This window comes from Rhinolophus hipposideros (genome assembly GCF_964194185.1).
Source record: "Rhinolophus hipposideros genome assembly, chromosome: 9".
In the NCBI taxonomy this organism is placed as follows: Eukaryota; Metazoa; Chordata; class Mammalia; order Chiroptera; family Rhinolophidae; genus Rhinolophus; species Rhinolophus hipposideros.
The window spans coordinates 51,187,497-51,205,177 of NC_138055.1; the positions used below are offsets into that span (position 1 = coordinate 51,187,497).

At 53.8% G+C, this 17,681-nt stretch overlaps 1 protein-coding gene across 2 annotated transcripts in view; it reads right to left on the bottom strand.

Annotated features, from left to right (window-relative positions):
• The window catches only part of FAIM2 (Fas apoptotic inhibitory molecule 2), a 31,540-nt gene extending 14,030 nt beyond the window's left edge, over window positions 1-17,510 (bottom strand). Inside the window, exons 1-11 of one of the 2 annotated variants that reach the window (XM_081058555.1) lie at window positions 17,132-17,510; window positions 13,229-13,427; window positions 10,948-11,051; window positions 10,460-10,524; window positions 9,962-10,015; window positions 4,238-4,288; window positions 3,864-3,903; window positions 3,300-3,337; window positions 2,712-2,799; window positions 2,439-2,534; window positions 712-765 (exon numbers count right to left, since the gene is read on the bottom strand). In XM_081058555.1, coding sequence (XP_080914681.1) covers window positions 712-765; window positions 2,439-2,534; window positions 2,712-2,799; window positions 3,300-3,337; window positions 3,864-3,903; window positions 4,238-4,288; window positions 9,962-10,015; window positions 10,460-10,524; window positions 10,948-11,051; window positions 13,229-13,427; window positions 17,132-17,146 — 804 coding nt within the window. In that variant the 5' untranslated portion in view covers window positions 17,147-17,510. The remainder of the gene's footprint in view (window positions 1-711; window positions 766-2,438; window positions 2,535-2,711; window positions 2,800-3,299; window positions 3,338-3,863; window positions 3,904-4,237; window positions 4,289-9,961; window positions 10,016-10,459; window positions 10,525-10,947; window positions 11,052-13,228; window positions 13,428-17,131) is intronic. The other variant, XM_081058556.1, reaches the window with a different exon arrangement.
• Between the last annotated feature and the right edge of the window lie 171 nt (window positions 17,511-17,681).

The following is a 17,681-nucleotide window of genomic DNA, read 5'->3' on the forward strand; positions in this document are numbered from 1 at the left end:
CCCCACGCCCCCCCCCCCGAGTGGGGCTCTAGAGCCAGACCATCCAGTGGCCAATCTGGCCCTACCACTTCCTAGGATGCTGGATGACCTTGGACAAGTTATTTAACGTCTCTGAGCTTCACAGTCCTCATCTTAATTTGATAACAATAGAACCTACTTTGTAGAGTTACGGTGAGGATGAAGCCCGTGTGGAGAGCTTGCAGGGGAGGGGGGAGCAAGTGCTCAATAAATGTTCGCTATTATTGTTGTCAGAATCACAACCATTGTCATCAACACTTCCAGTTTGGTGGGAACGGCCACGAACAAAGTCAATGGACGTGTCTCTCCCTCACAGGACTTGGAATCCTTGCTCCAAGAAGCCTTCCCAGCTTATCCCTAGGAGAGCGACGACTACCTTAGTCACATGATCAGGACACCCTCATGCTCCTACCCCCACAAGCAGCATTAGCTCTCCCCAGGAGTGACGGGTACCTCTTCCCAGCTTTCTAAAGCTTCAATCCTGTGGCAACCTTCTTCCCCTACTCTGCCCAGACCAGCTGCTCTGTCTTGGAGACCAGAGAGAATTCCCTCACCTTAGCCCTGAGCCCACCCTGCCCACAGGTGCTTCACAAGGGTTCAGGGAGGAGGGCTATGAGGAAGGCAGGAATGATGGAGGGGCCTGGGGAGATGATCAGAGACTGAGAAGGCAGGGCCCCAGGGAGCTACACTCACCAATGTAAACACGCCTGCTCCCAGCACGGCATACACTGCATGGAGCCAGGGCACCTGTGGGGCAGAGGCAAAATGAGCTTAGGGATGGTTAGAGGGGGCGGTGGGGCAGGGAGGAAGGCTCAGACCAGAGAATGGAGGATGTGGGACAGACCTCCCCAGTGAGGCTTTCTTACCACACCCAACCCTCCCCAGCAGTCCCTAGGAAGCCCCAGGACCAAGAGGGTTTCTTGATTCTCTGTGTGCTCAGAGTGGGTGGGGGAACCCCAGGATAACAGTGACCATGGAGGGCTTGGCAGGGGAGTGCCCAACCTGCCTGGCACTTGTTTCCTCCACACACAGCCCCAGGCTCAGGCAGCACAAGAGTGACTCATCCTGTTGGGCTCTGTCATTCCCCCAGCCTGGGTCTGGCCTGAGGCTGCTCCCTCCTGCCTGTCCTGTGCAGGGTCTGTCTGTCTCTCTGTGGGCAGTTCCCGGGCTCTGCCTATGCAGGTAAGGGGCTCAGGTGGAAGGGGACAAAGACTTGAACTCAGGGGTGTGGTGGGTAGCGATCTGGAATCCCTGCCAGCTGTGTATAATGGGACTGCCTGCAGGGGCTGGAGCAGCACCTCTTCCCAATCTCAGGTTCCCCCAGGTGTTAGGGGCACCCAGCTCAGTGTAGAAACCCTATAAGAGGTACCACACCAGGTGTGCCCTCTGTAGGGACTTTCCCCAGAATATTTCTGGAAGCACAGGCATCCCAGCAGCCTGACCTGGGTCAATAAAGGTTTCTTTGAAGCTCTGGGGCAGCTTCCTGTACCCCCTATCCTAGATACACAGAGGGCCCCAGGCTAGCTCCGCCCCTCCCTTCGTCAACAGGATTCTGGAAAGAGCCAAGGAAGTGCCAGAACCAATCCCACTGTCCTGGACTGGGAGCCAATGCCCTGGGTGCTGGGGTTCGAAGGACTGGGTGGGGGAAGGTGGGGTGAGGACCTGGTAGGAAAGGGGCCATGAGGGACCGTGTACCAAGAGGAGCAGGGGGCGGGTATAAGCACTGAGCCCTCAGCAGGGGTCCAATAGCTTTATTTGTTGGGTTCCCAGGATATGAACCTCAAGGCCCTCCTGTGACGCCCTCCATCAGCCCCCTTCTCCATCTGCAGCAGAGTGGGCATCTGGAATGGTCACTGAGCCTGAGCAGTTCTAGCTGGCTTTCTCAGGGCATGTTGGACACTTGTAAAAGAGCTGAGCTTTGGCTGGCCTCATGGATGCTCCAGTCGGGTGGGGGTAGGCTCAGGGCCCACTTCTCCAAACCCCACCTGCCTGGCTGGCCAGAGTCTGCCCCTCTGGACGTGACTGATCCCCCAAGACTCCCGGGAGGCCCTTCGTCAGGGCCCGTCTGGGCCTGGTGGTCCCTTGGAGCTCCAGAGCTCCCTCCCCGGCCAGGGTTTTAAACGCTCCGTGGCACACCTTACCCCAGCCTCACCTTCCACTGAGAGGGGAGGATAGGAAAGGTGAAGCCGGATGTGGCTCACGAAGCAGGCAGGTGCCCAGGCCTGCCAAGAAAGGCCTCCTTGTTGGTTTGCTTACGCTGCCAACCAGCCCAGGGCAGGTGCCAGGAGGGGCCGGACAGGATGGGAGGCTGTGAGCCTTTGGCTCTGGGCCTTCCCTGGAGGGTGTGGGAGGAAACAGCACCCTTGGGCCCGTGGCCCCCTTCCTCCCCATGTGGCCCGCTGGGAGCCCCTGAGACTCACATATTGGAAGGGCAGGAGGATGGCCAGGATGAGTCCACTGAAGAGCAGAGTCATGAGCAGCACAAAGAGCACGCCCTGGCAGGAAGTGAAGTCAAACTGCAAGGACAGGACAGGTGTCAGCTGCTGGGCTGTACAACAGGCCAATCCTAGTGCTGACCCCTAGCACAGAGTGTCCCCTCCCCCTCCCCTCTCCCACGTGGCCGCCCCAGACCCAACTCACGCCTTTACCTCTCACCAGCTCACCCAGCCCTGCCCACAGGCCTCAGAACTGACCTTGGTTTGGAAGCTGAAGACAGTGACTGAGAGGCAGACCAGCGCTGTGACTCCCAGGCACAGCAGCACGGATGTGGTGTTGTAGTAACTGCAGGACCACAGGCCGGGGCTCAGCCTCAGCAGGGCTTCCGCTCTCCTACGGCCCTCCTTCTAGGCCTACGCTCTTCTGCAGGGACCTGATCCCATGACCTCTGGCCCCCCACTCTCTCCCTTTTCCCAAGGTCCTCCCTTCCCAACACGTTAGACTCTTGGGGAGGTGGCAGTGGGAGTGCGAGGGGTTTGTGCTGGTGCCTGGAGGTGGGAACTTCATGCTCATAGATCTGGGGTCTTTTAAGCTGCAGCCCAACGGGAGTCACCTTGGTCTCCTCCATCCCCCACCCCACCCCACGGACCTAGAGATACAGTCCAGTAGCATGTATGGGGAGGTGGCTCTAGGCCAAGGTTTCCTGCCTGCCTGGGTCCCCTCTCCCATTCAAATGCTCCCAGGAAGGACAGTGTTTGGGGGCAGTTCCTCCCCACACACCGTGTGTCCAGTCCCTGGCTCCAAGCCTGGCCTAAGGCCCCCTCCCCTACCACCTGTCCCTTTACCTGGACAACATCCCAGTGAGGTAGGCCATGGACAGGGTCTAAAAAGAAAAGCAGGAACGCTCCAGAACTCAGACTTTGGGCCCCAGACACCTTCAAGGGTCAGCCCGGGCCTCCACCTCTTGCATATATCCCTTAACTCTATGTCTGCTTCATTCACACCCACATTTACTTCCAGGACTCGTGCCTGGCGAAGAAGCTTCTTAACAGGTCTTGTGCCAGCTGTTCCTTTCTTCCTTTTGCAGCCCTGCTCTGCCCCCTTTTCTAAGACCCCCCCACACACACACACTTTTAATTATCCCTAGCTTAGGATGCCCTATACACACCTCTTAAAAAAAATCACAATGAAAAGAGACAATGGATGGCGTAGCGGGGAGACTAAGCCCATTTGGAAAGAGAGGGTGGAACATCTTTTTGGAAGAAGTGGGGTGAAAATACCCGTCTCCCCCAGTGACCTCACATTAGATATCCCCAGCCTGGACTTCCTGGCACTCAAAGCCTATCCTCCCGCCCTCCTCCCTCCATCCTCATTTGGCATCTCTCCACGGCCACCCTCAGATCACTTACAAAGATGGTCAGGAGAATCAGGTTCCAAGGGAAATACCTCCTGCAAGGCAAGCCACCAAGTTCAGAGGAGTGTGGGGGGTGCCAGCAGCCGTAGGCTGGGTCACCGCGGCAGGGAAGAAGTCTTTGCCCAACCCCATCCCCACTTCTTGGAGGCTGTTTCTTCAGCCACATTTCCATGTGCCCCAATTAGTCTGTCCACCCTCCTCCCACCTCAGAGGTGTCAAGTAAAGGAGGGAGGGGTAGGTTTGCTTGATGGAGTCCAGAGACTGATGGGGCTCTCTCAAGGGTGCACACTGGTGGAAGGCAGGGCTGGGGTCGGAATGTCCAAGATCCTGCTCATGCTCCCACAAGTGGCTCCTCAAGCATCATCATACCTAGGTCCAGAACAGCAGGCCAGGGTCAGGTAGGTCGCAAAGAATACAGCGCTGTGAAAGACGGGTGGTGAGTCAGTCAGTCCACCCTGAGGCCTCTCCATCCAGTCCCCTGTTTCCCACTCTCTACCCCAACAGGGAGCCAGGCAGGGTGATGGGGGCTGGGGTAAGGCTACAGTCAACCTAGAATTTAGCAATGGGCAGGTTGGTGGTCCAATTCTAAAAGAGAGGGAGATGAATAAGATGAGCCTGCTTCCAGAAATGCTTGGGTGCCATGGGACAGCTGACCACCCAATCTAAAATGGCCTCCCTGGACACTACCTTATTACTTAAAAGGAAAAGCTCATATGCAGTGTTTTCTATGTACCAGGCAGAGTGCTAAGTGCTTTATGAATATTAACTAATGTAATCCTCATATCTTGTCTATGAAGCATGCTCTTCACTTTACAGCTGAGGTACAGTGAGGTTAGGTTACTTGTCCAAGGTCATATGGCTACCACGTGGCAGAGGCAGGATTAGAATCCAGGCACTCTGGCTCCAGAGTCCTAGCCCCACGCTGCGTTCTTCAGGCTATCCCCAGCCCTGGCACTACCTGTAACAATCCTGTTAGTTACTCTATTGTTGATCTACCCTATTAGACTGAAAGCTCAGTAGGCAGGGCCCTTGCTATCCTGCCAGCACCTGGCACAAGCAGGAAGTACCTGCGGCATACATTTCTGGATCAGGTGGCTGTGTCCAGTGGGAGACTGGCAGGGAGCTCAGGTGTAGCCCCGATACAGGGATTGAAGACTGGGGGTTTTCTGGAGAGCAGTGGAGGTGGAGGCCAGTGTAGAAGGTGGGAGACGAGGGCTGAGGACCCCAGTGTAGGGCATGATCATACCTACCTAGATTGGTGCCACTACCAGTGCATGGTCTCCAGCCCCCAGCAGGCCCTGTACATGGCACCTGCCATCCTTCCCCATCTCCCTCCTTGGTTCTCTCACACATCCACCACAGTAGCAATTCCAACCATCCTCCCCATCCCCAAAGCTCCCAGGCTGCCTCCCTCTCCTGCATGGTCTGGCCTGATGTGTCCCAGAAAGATTTGAGATGAGGTGGGGCTCCCTTCGTTCCCTGCTGCCACCTGCAACCATGACAGCATGCATCTCTGTGTCCTTCCTCCTGTCCCTCTTTTCCTCCCACACCAGGCCCCCCAGCCTGGGCTCTGGGTCCCACCTCAACTGCCCCACCATCTCTATTACCTAAACCTTTCTACTGCTACCTCTCCTTCCACACAAACCTCCTCAGCTATTTTCCATCTTTAACTAACATCTACCCTGGTTCTAGCTATTGCCACCTTACCAACTCACAGCCAAGCTTCTTGAAAAAGGAATCTCACTCACTGTCTTCTTCTCTATCTCTCAATCGCTCTCCAACCCAACACACCCAACCTCGGATTCATTTTATGAGAGCTGGTTTTCCCATCTCCCTGTGACTCTGTTGAGTCCAACTGACACTTGTCAGGTCATATCTTACCTGACTTCTCAACATCATCTGATCTCTTCGCTGTTCCCCTGATTCCACAATGATATACTCTTGGGTCCCGTCCTACCTCCCTGGCCACTCCTCCTCAATCTCCTTCTAAATATGCCCCCGTCCTTCCATGCATAGGGTCCTGTGTGGCAAGTCTCCCTTCATGCTCTCTCTGGGACTCCCTTTTTCAGGAAAAGGCTCATGACTCACACTCGTATTTCTGATCTAAATTTTCCTTCTTAACCAGACACCTGGATTTCAAACTGCTTCCTGGGCAGATACGCTGTTCAGAAACGCGCTAAACTCAACAGGTTAGACCCAAACTCGCCCTCTTCCCTGTTCTTCTCCTGCTCCCCTATTGCAGAGGACACCACGTACGTATGCTCCACGTCGCCCAACTAGAGGACTCAGCCTCATCTTGGACCCTCACACAGCCATGCCCAGTTAATCACCTGGACCTGCTGGTCCTCCTACCCAGGCAGCTCTCAAATCTGCCCGCTTCTCTCCATTCCCACTACCACCCATTTAGGTGAGGCCACATCTCTCTCTCTCTGGTAGATCCAATTGTGGGACTCCCCTGTTTAAAAATACCCAATGCCCTGCACCATCCACCCCCGCCTACCTCTCCAGCCCATCCCTCACCACACTCCATCCCTCCACCGTCCTCTCATCACCCGCGGCCCCCTTACGCGGCTCCTGCTGGAAGGACCAACGAGCAAGGACGCCTGAGGCCAGGGTTATAGGGACTTCCTCCGTGTACCATGGGCCTGCTGCAGCCTGCGTCCTCACACCCCCACGGCCTGCTCCTCTGACTCCCAGGAGTAACATCTGGGGGATCAGTCTGTGACCTACTTATTTTGTATTCTTACCTCCTAACCCAGGGCCTGGCACAGGTGAGGTGATCTTTAAATATTTCTGGATGAAATGCAAAAGGACAGGAAATGAAGGGTTGAGACAAGCCTATTGGATTTGGTGAACAGGAGCCTTCCATCATCACCCTTTCCTATCGTTCAGTGGTTCTCGAATGACATGGAACGTTGTGAAGGGCAGTGAGGGGCAGTAGGACCTCCTGTCGCAGCGAGACACACTCCAGCATCTGTTTCTTTTGGTGTTGTTTGAGTGTTGTTGCTTCAACAACAACAATAGTAATAATACCTTATCTATGTGTGTCCTGGGTGTGGGTCCTGCTCCCCCTTGGCTAGACTGGAAACCTCCTGGGGGCAAGGGCCCAGGCTCCTTCTCTCTCTGACCCTCAACCCACACGACAAGCAGTCTGGAGGAAGGGCAGAGAGAGTCTCCACCTAGGGGTTATGCTGCCGCTCTGGAACCTGACACACGCATTTATATCCCTGCTCTGCCATTCCTATCATGTGACCTTGAACAAGTTACTTAATTGCAAAGCCCCAGTTTCCACCTCTGGAAAACAGGAATATTGGTACCAACTCCCTGGGCTGAGGTGAGGATTGAATGAAGGAATGCACGTCAAGCGTTTAGCACAGGGCCTGGCGTGGGGTAAGGACTTGAGGACGGCAGTTGTTATTACCGTAAGACTGACAGCTTCCTGGAGAGGCTCTGACCCTCCTCTTCCCAGCTCTGGTCTGCCACTTTTCCTGCTCTGCCAGCTTCACCCACCCCCACCGCATAGTCTTTACTCCTTCCCACTTTCGGGAGGCCAGCAGTTCCCACTGCCGGGGCTCAGAGGGAACAATCAGACAATGAGGCAAGAGCCCACTGAAGGAGATGACTGGGGCCTCAAGAGAGCCATGGGGAGGGGGGAAGGGAGGTCTGGAAGGCTGCCATCCCAGGGGGCAGAGATGAGTCATAGCAGAAGTGAAAGACTGACTTGCAAGGCAGAGCCTGGGGCCCTGGAGGGGAGCCATAGTCTGTTCAGAGGGCCAGGACAGAGGAGGGAGGTCAAAACCCAGTGCCCTCCCCCGAAGTCTCCTGCTCTAGGACCAGTCCTGGGTCACGGGGGAGGCAGCAGTGCACCGAGCGGAAGTGCATGAGCTTTGCAATCAGAAAGATTGGGGGCTTAGATCCTGTCATGCTGCTTTGGAAGGAATAACTTCTCTCGGAGCCTCAGTTTCCTCATCTGTAAAATGCGGATAATAATAGTGTCTGCCTGGTAGGGGTGTTGCAAGGATCAAATGAAAAATACCTGTAAAGCATTCAGCACAGCACCTCACACATAAGAAAAAAAAAGAGCTGTTTTATTCTTACTGTTATTAAGGGCTTAGTGTGTTCGAGGAGGTGAGACCACTAGGTCTCAGACCCAGGCAGATTCAGGGGGCAGAATGGACAGAGTTGAGGGGTGGACAAGGGGCAGTGCAGAGTCACAGGCTGCTTTTCTGGAGCAAAGAGCAGCATCTTGGTGGCAGAACCCCCAAGCATGTGGAAAGCTTGGGACACCTCATAAAAAGCACATGGTCCTCGCTCATTTCTGATTCCTCTCCATCCCTCGTACCCGAGCCAGAGAGCACCCCAGTTTTCTGCCTGGAGAAGCTGAGGAGGGGTGTTGATAAAGCTCTCCATTCAGAGGCCAGATTCTCATGCCCACCCTCAGTGGGGTGGACTCTGCCCCCACTTCCAAGCCTGCTCGTTTTTGGGCTGTCCCCCATCTGCTTAGGGCATGGTGTCCTGCAGACCTTCCCACAGAAGGCCTGGAGAGGGGCCTGGGGACTTCTTTTTTGAGTTCTCAGTGTGCCCGAGGCTCCCAGGTGGTGTTGACGTGCTGGGCGCCATGCCAACCTGCTGCATGAGCGGGCCCGGGGGCCAGTCCCTGGGGCCTCATTAGCTTTACCACACAGCGCTTCTCAGTTCCCTCAGAACACATGCTTCCTGCCTGGTCTGTAGACAAGCCCGCTGCCCTAAAGAAGGCTCTGGGTGTGAAGGGCGCCTCCCCTGAGACCCACAACTTGCTCGAGCTGCCCCTCCACTCCTCTGTTCCTCCAAGGAGCCCCAGAGGCTCTGAGACATCTCCTTCCCATCAGCCTTTGGCTGGCGTGTATAAACTCTAGGCCCTCTCTGGGACTCTTCTGGGCATGGGGTGGTCCAGCGGGCTTTGGGCTGAGCTTACATCCCCACCAGATCCCTTTCCAGGAACAGGCCTGGGATAGCCCTCGTGTGTAAGATTCTTGGCCAGGCATTCAGAGCCTCTGCCCGATAGGGCCCCACTGCTCTCTGCCATGTCCCAGGTTCCTCTACACAGAGCCTTCCAGTCCCGACAGCCCAGTCCCACCCCTAACTTACCAAATGTACCATGTGCAGCCACTGCCAGGCTTTTGATTAAGCTACTGCAGTTTCCATCCCTTTAGGTGCACCGCCTATATAGACTAAAGGTTCTGTGCACGGGGCTCCCTCCTCCCCTCCTCTGAACCCCTCTTTCATATGCTGTCTTGTGCTGCCCACTACCGTCCCCTCCTCTCCAGCAGCCCCAGTACAGAGCTGGGCTAACAGGGGTGATGAAGGATACTCTGGTGAGAGCAGTTCTGCTCTGAGCCCAGAGGGGTTCTGGCCCGGAATTACCAGAATGACTACTTAATAGCCCTGATACGAGGGTCAGAATCACCTACGCCACCAAACCTCTTCTCTCGAGTTACCTGCCATGTCCTTTAAAGAGTACAGAATGACCAGGAGTGGAGTGGCTAGAGAGGGAGTCTGCCAAGCAGAAAGATTAAGAGTTGAAGTTTCAACCGGAATCCTGGGTTTGAATCCCAGCTCCACGAAAAACCAGCTGTGTGACCGTGGGCAAATTAGTCAACTTTTCTGAGCCTTAATTTTCTGAGGAAATCACACCCAGTAGAGTTGAGGAACAAATGCAATACCATACATCAAGCACACAGAACAATGCCCAGCCCTTATTAGGTACTCTGTAAGTGGTAGCTATTATAATTAATAATTCAATTTGTAAGCACGAATAACAACAATGTTAATAAGAGTAGCAACATTATAATTAGTGTAGGGCAAGGTGTCCCACTCCCCCTTCCCTCCAGGGCCAAGGTCCCGGTCTCTGTAGCCTTGTGCAGGCACCAGAACCTATACCTATCTCTTCCACTCCCCCTCCCCCCTAGGATCTAAATACCCCCAAAAGGCCCTTCTGGCCATGCCCTTGTGAGAACAGTTCCTATGGAGTGGGGAGAAGCCATGAGCTTGCATTCTGTTATTTCCCACCATGTGCTGCTGAGGGTTCTGGGAAGGGGCTTGGGGAATACTCACTAGGATGCCCAGTACCAGCCTGGGTTGGCCTGGACATAGTCCTTAACAGGGTCACTGCAGAGAAGGGAGGAAGAAAGAATAACGATTTACCCTCTGTCTCCATTTCTGGTTCAACATTTGCACCTGCCCCCACAGTTCACAGGACTTCAGAGGAAGAGAGGAGGCAGGTACCCCTGGTGGCTTAGGGAGCCCCAGCCATAGTCCCAGGCTGGGACTCGGAGGACTCTAGGTGTGAGGCTGGAGGATCTGAGAAAAACAACTGTCTCACAGACACCTGCAGGCCCAGAAGGCACCGGGTCTACCCCATCCTGGATGGAGGACTCCTCCGTGTGCACTCTCTAAGGTTCTCCCCCGGCACGAAGAGGTCTACTGCCCCCCACAAATCTCTTCATACAAACATCCCTAGAGAAGTCTGGTTCTGGTCCACCCCCCACCTCCCGCCGCCCAGGCCTGGCCACAGATATCCCTGGAAGGTGCCAGTCTACGCTGTCAACTCACCAGAAGGTAAAGATAGCCACGACAGCCAAGGTCGCCAGCAGCTGGATCAGCAGGATGGTATAGACCTGGAGGTGGGAGGGGGTTCCGCTCAGCTTGGGGAGCCCTGTTGGAGGCCAAGGAGGCCTCAGCTTCCCTGTAACTCAATCGACTTTCCAGACCCACATCCTGTGCCCTCCACCCTCCTTCTTGAGGGTCAGGGAACAGATCCAGGCCAAGGTAAAAGGGGATAAAGATGTTTCAGAGCCCATACCCACGGGCAAAGGGGCCCCACAGTCTATGGAGAGAAGAGACAATACTCGTGTGTTTAGGAATAGCAGATGGCAGTGAGGTGAAACCAAAGGAAGCATTTCCCAACAGCTACTGTCAGCTGGCATCACAAGAGAAGGGGAGATGGTGGTCTCTGCAGGTCGAAAGGTGGACCAGGGGCTTTTCAAGGGGCTTCCCCTAACCAGATCCCCAGTCCTAGAGAGCTGAGGAGAGGCAATTACCTTTCTGATGAAAACTCGGCGAACTTTCTGGTCATCCCAACTGAAAGTGGTGAAGATCTCATGGTCTCCAGTGGGGAAACCACTGTCATAGCTGGAGCTGCTGTCTGGGTGGGCAGAAGGAGTACGTATTATACTGACCCTAACGGTCACCTGCATAGAGCTGCCTTTTGTCAGACTTGCTCTCTGGACCGTCCCAGCCCCATTCTCTCCAGCCCCGTTCTCAAACCTCCCACTCCATCCTCACATCTCTCTCCCCACTTGCTTTTCCCCTTTTCTGTTCTGAGCCCTGAGAATAACGGTCATTTCCCTTCACCCTGGCTGGGACTCCCTGGGGGCCAAACTCTGGCATACAAATGTGACCCTTCCCTCTCGTGTCCCCCAACCCCACCCTGGACACTCTGGCTCCCTTGTGGCTAAGCACCAGAGAGGGACAAACACACTCCCAGGGCTACCTAACTCATCTCAGGGTCAAAGGTCCTGACCCCAGCTTGCTCTGAGGCCTTTGGGGTGGGATCTGGGAACTTAGTTTGATGGGTGGGCCTACTGGTGCTCCAGCTAGGAACCAGAGCTGAGGGAAGACTGGAGGGGAAATAAAGGCACAACAAGGCAAGAAGTAGGGTATGGGTGGGGATTAAATTTGGGGGGCTGGTTCCAGAACTCAGGTTTTCAGAAGAGCAAGGGCTCCACAGTCCAACAGACCCATATGCTCCTTCTCTAAGACTGATTAGCTGTGTGACCTTGAGGAAATCAGCAGCCTTCTCTGAGTCTCTTCTGTGATATGGGTTAACGATACCCACTTCCTGGGACAAAATAAAATAAAAATGAAAGCCTCTGGCTCTGTGCCTGATGGAGACTTCGCTGCCCTCTCCCTTGCACCTATCTGGGCCATTCCTCACATGTGTCTACTCTGTTTTTCTCCACTGTCCCTGCCAGTTCTATATGATTTCCCCTCCATGGTAATAGACTCAGTCTTGGTCTTTCAAAGCTGACCACCGCACTGCCCTGCTTCAAGCTCTTCAATGGAGCCCCCTGCCTTTTACTCAAGTTCAAGCTCCTTAACAAAACTCCACAGCATCCATGAGCCTTCCAGCCTCCCTGCACTTTATTCCCTCCTCTTTTCTCCAGCTTGACTGTATTTTTTCAGCCATGTGTCTTCTTGTCATTGGGTCTCTGCACATTCCATTCTTTCAGTTTGAACACTCATTTCCCTGCCTGTTTACCAGGGTAACTCACGGCCAGACTATGAAAGGGGAGAAAACAAGAGAAGACGTGGTCTTGTGGGTGTCTGGGGCAGCGAGAAGGGCTCCCACGAGCATCAGACCTTCATTGGCCTTCCAGTAGGTCACGGCAGGGTAGGTGTGCTTGGGTCTGGGAGGGGGGGTCTTGTGGTGAGTGGTGTGGACCATGACGGCCACTCTGAGTAGAGGCTCTGTCTGGGGCATTGTCCCCAGGATCTCTTCTAGAATTCTGTTGGGAGTGGGGGTGGGGTGGGGGTGATAAGGTGGGAGAGAAGGGTTGAGGGGCTATCGGGGCTGAGGAAGATTTGAGAGGGGCCCCTTCCTGACAGCTTGTGGGAAGCTGTAGGTTCTTGGCCCTGAGGCAACGCTCTCACAGGCTGCTCAACCTAACTGAGGGGCTCCCGCCAGCTACAATTCTTAGTTTGCAAGGAACTGCCATCAGCCTGGGTGAGTCTGCCTATGAATTATTCCTGATCGTGAGGGACATCCACTCACCTTCTCACATCATGTCTCCAAACAATGGACTGGCGAAGGGCAGAGACAAGAGAGTGATGGGTGAAGTGGATCCTCAGGCCTCTGGCCCCCAACATCCTGGGGCTTCCATGGGGACATGTCCTCACTAAGGTTTCATATCAGCTAACATAACACATGCTATACTCCCACTCACAGGGAGCCAGCCCCAGCTAAGGCCATGGCTAGATGCAGCATCATACTGTCCCTTCCTGCCTCCATTCTGGCCTCTCCCCACCCCTTCTCTGCATCCCTTTCTTCTAGGAGAGCCTTTCTAGACTAGCCCTTGGTTTTTCTCCCTGCATCTGTTTGGTGACTTATCCCCATCCAAGAACACTCTGACTGTAGACGTTGTCCATCTCCCTTTTCACGGGGTCCTTGCCCTACCCTCAAATCCCAAGCCTTTGACGACAGCCTCATACAACAACCACACAGTGCAACTAGTATTTCCAGGCAACTTCTTCCTGCCCACGTTTTCCATGTGAGCCCTTCACGCCCCTGATACTCCAGTCTCCAGAAGCTGACCGACTTACTAGGGTCCACATAGGCCCAGACAGGGTGGAGAGGCACACCTGAGGGGTCTGCAGGGAAGGCCCCTGCCTTCAGCCCCTCCCCAGACGTGGCCTCTTCATAGGAGGGTGGGGCCGAGGGCACTGCTGGAGACTCCTTCTCACCATTCACTTGCTGCTGCCCCTCAGACCCAGACCCGGGGGCCTTGTTAGCCACGGAGAGCTGTGGAGTAGAGGCGGAGAGAGACGGTCACCAAGGAGAGGGCACCTTCCAAGCCCTCCTCAACCAGCCCTTCAATTTTGGAAGTTCCATGGGTACTATCTCACTTGCACTAGGAAGGGCGGGGGTACAGACCAGAATCTCCCTATTATTGTGGTATATGCATATGTATACAATGAAATATTATCCAGCCTTAAACAAAGGGAATCTTTCCATTTATGACAACATAGATGAACTTGGGGTGTATTCTGCTAAGTGAAATAAGCTAGACACAGAAACACAAAAAAAATTACATGATCTCACTTACATGTGGAATCTAAAATAGTCAAACTCAAAAGCACAGAGTTGAATGGAGTTTGCCAGGGGTTGGGAGGTGGGGGAAATGGGAAGATGTTGGTCAAAGGGTACAAAGTTTCAGTTATGCAAGATGAATACTTCTGGAGACTTAATGTAACTAGTTAATAATACTATATTGTGTACATAAAATTTGCTGAGAGGTTAGATTTTAAGTACTCTTGCCACAAAAAACGAGGGAACTATGTGAAGTGATGGATATGTTAACTAGCTTGATTGTGATGATCATTTCACAATGTATACATATATCAAAACATCAGGTTGTATACCTTACACACACACACACACACACACACACACACACACACGAGGTCTGACAATTAAGTTCGTGAACTTGTCGCAATGATGTTGCTAACTTTTTTTATATCAGAGGGATTATTCATTATGAATTTGTACCAACCGGACAAACAGTTAACCAAGTTTACTATTTGGAAGTGCTGAAAAGGCTGCGTGAAAAAGTTAGACGACCTGAGCTTTTTGCCAACAATTCATGGCTCTTGCATCACGACAATGCACCAGCTCACACAGCACTGTCTGTGAGGGAGTTTTTAGCCAATAAACAAATAACTGTATTGGAACACGCTCCCTACTCACCTGATCTGGCGCCCAATGACTTCTTTCTTTACCCGAAGATAAAGGAAATATTGAAAAGAAGACATTTTGATGACATTCAGGACATCAAGGGTAATACGACGACAGCTCTGATAGCCATTCCAGAAAAAGAGTTCCAAAATTGCTTTGAAGGGTGAACTAGACGCTGGTGTCAGTGTATAGTTTCCCAAGGGGAGGACTTCAAAGGTGACCATAGTGATATTCAGTAATGAGGTATGTACCATTTTTTCTAGGATGAGTTCGTGAACTTAATTGTCAGACCTTGTATACAATTTCTATTTGTCACTTAATACCCCAGTAAAGCTGGGGAAAAAATCTCCCTGTTTTATAGACAAGAGAACTGAGCTCCAGGAGGGTCAGGGCTGGCCGGGGGCACACACTGAAACTGGGATAAGAACTGAGGAAGGAGAAAAATTTTAGGAGAGCTCTCCATTGGTGGTGATTGCCCCAAGGGAGAGACTGGGTCAGTATGGTTCCACTGTTTCCCTGGGATCCAAGGAGGGGCCTGGCACATAGTAGGGCCTCAAGAGTATTATTGAATGAAAAGTTCTCTCATTTAATCTCTCTGCTATCTTGCTAGTTTTATTTTGACTTCTGCTTGAAAATGAAGAAACTGAGGATCAGAGAGGAGGTCACAAAGGTCACAAAGCCACACATGGCCCCTGGGCCGTAAAGCCCAGGCACCATCCACTGGGACTGCTCTCCTGCTCGGCTGGAGGTAACACAAGGAGAGTTGGGGTGGGAGAGCAGGGAAACAGGAAGTGGGGAGAGAGGGGGAAAACTGGAAGAGGAATGGGGTCTGAAGGGCACAGCAAGGGCAGGGCCCCGGCTGAGGGGCCTATTCTGGCCTTGTCCTATTGGAATCTCAGCCTCTCTCCCAAATCAGAACAGAATCCCAGAGTATCACTGGTGGAAGGGATCTCAGGAGGCATCTAATTCAGCCCCTTTCCTCACTTTACAGATGAGGAAACTGAGGCCCAGAGGGAAATGTACCTGTGGCAGGTTGAAAACTCAAGTTCATTTACATTCAGATGTGCCCCCTGCCCCACAATATACACATTTAGCTTTGGTGCGAGGATATGAGCTGGCAGAGCCTGAACTATGCTGCCAGAGAAGGGAAGGTTAGGGTAGGGGGCGTGGTAGGAAAATTGAAACAAAAACAAAACATCCAAACCTCAGAAAATGGGATTTAGGTCTGGTTTCAAAAAGACTGTTTAACCTGCAGGGCTGCTGAGAAAGGCCTCCACGTCCCTTCTTTGCAGGGTGCGTCTAGCTGAGGCAACCCTGAGTTGATCAAGCACCAGATCTCTGCTCTCATCCAGCCCTGAGGACCACTGAACTGGGGGTCTTTTCAATCACCAGAAAGCCTGTGAGTAAACTGGTGACAAAGGGGCAGAGGAAGCAGGGATAATATAGTTACCCCAGGACAGGAAGCAGCATCAGCAAACTGACTGATGGAGGTGGGGGCGGGGAGTGGATCAAGAAATGGGGGAGCTCACATACTCAGGCTTCCTGGAGGGCCCAGGAGCCCAGGCCTGTAGGAAAGGGGGTCCTGGCTCATCTGTTTCCCTCCCATTCCTCAACCTCCATCATCACCCCAACCAGGAGGGCCATGCCCAGGAAAATCCATTTCAGCCCCCTAGAACCAGGTCCTCTGAGCCCAGACCCAGGGCTGGTGCCTGGGAAAAGAATGATCACGTCTGAATTCAGCCCCAAGATGGTCCTCCTCAGCACACCCCACCCTGCCCCTCAAGCCTCCAGAGCCTCCTGGGTCTTGCTCCCCTTACACACACGTGGCATTCCCAAGTGAGGTCTGCCCAACAGCAGGAGATGGTATCACCTAATGACATCATTTTGAGAACTGATGAGCTTAAAAACAGGGAGAGGAGGGTCTGAGAGCCCAAGGGAGGTTGCCATTGGCTCTGAGCCACGAAAGAGGCAGAGCGTAGGGGAGGTCCTGCTCCTGTTTTCTTGGCCCAATCCTTAGCACATCTAAACAGAAGGCCAGAGGACCCTCCCCCTTTGCCCCAGGCCCTGCTGGTTGTATAATTCCACAGGCTGTTGATGTTATATAATCCTACTAGGCCAGCCAAGTCTCTGCCCCAGCCCCTCCTCTACATTTCAGGCCTAGAACTGGAAAAAAAGAGACGTTTTCTCTGGTCCCATCCAGTTCCATGCCCTGCCAAAACCAAAACAAAAATTAGAGCATCCTGATGCGAGGTTGCCATAGTAACCTCCAACGGCAGAGGATGTATGTAGATGTAGAATAATGAAGGGAATTGAGTGAAGGGTGTTTCTGTGGAGGGTGTGAAAGATGAGCTAACGTGGTTGGGGTTGGGACTGGACCAGAGGGATAGGAACTGCCCCCCAGGGTTCACTCTGGTGAAAACACACACACACACACACACACACACACACACACACACACACGCAACACGGATACCCAGGCTGATTCCTTAAGGGGTGCTGAGCCTCTGTGCTGGGTCCTATGATATGAAAACAAGGGGTAAGACGGAGACAGGGGAGGAGAGGTGAGCTTGGTGGGCAAGAAGAGGACCCCACCCATTCCTTGAAATGGGCCTTTTGGTCCTAAAACTTCAGCAAGGACTACAGAGGACCTTCGCAAAAGATACAGGGGAGGGTGCTTGTGGAGGTCCAGAGAGCTTGCTTAGGATGACAGGGAGCAGGGAAGCCGGAGGATGGAGGATGGAAGATGGTGCAGGCGGGGGACATGCCGGTACCTTTCCCTGGGTCATGGTGCCCGTCTCTCGGGGAAGGGGTCCCTGAGGCAGGGGCTGCCGCTTGGGTTACTGCAGCCTGCTCGCGTCTCCTCCTTCCTCGGCGTGGATTCTAGCAACATCCACTGCAGCCGGGCCAGGCGGACAGGAACGTACCATCCAGTCACAGAGGGAGGAGCGGACGGGGGCGGGCCAGGCGGCTACAGGGGAGCCTCTGCGGATTCGCGAGCCCCGGGGAGGAGGCGTCGCACGCCCTCGCCCCCCTTCTCCTGTCCCCTCTTCCTTGGTACCCTCACCCCGGGGACTAGGGAGCGCGCGCGCTGCGGGGCAGCACAACGCCAGTGGACCGGTCCGCGCGGGCAGGAGGAGGCTCAGGGACTCCGTGACACCCCAGTCAGCTGATGCTGCCTGCCCAGAACTGAAGCTGGGTGTCAGGACCTCATCTCCCCACTATCTCTGCTGCTCACAGGCTCCAGCCGTGCCTCTCTCTGCCTCTTTTCCCCTCCGTCTTTGGACGCAGCCCTGATTTCCGCCTCCATCTCCACCTCCCTTC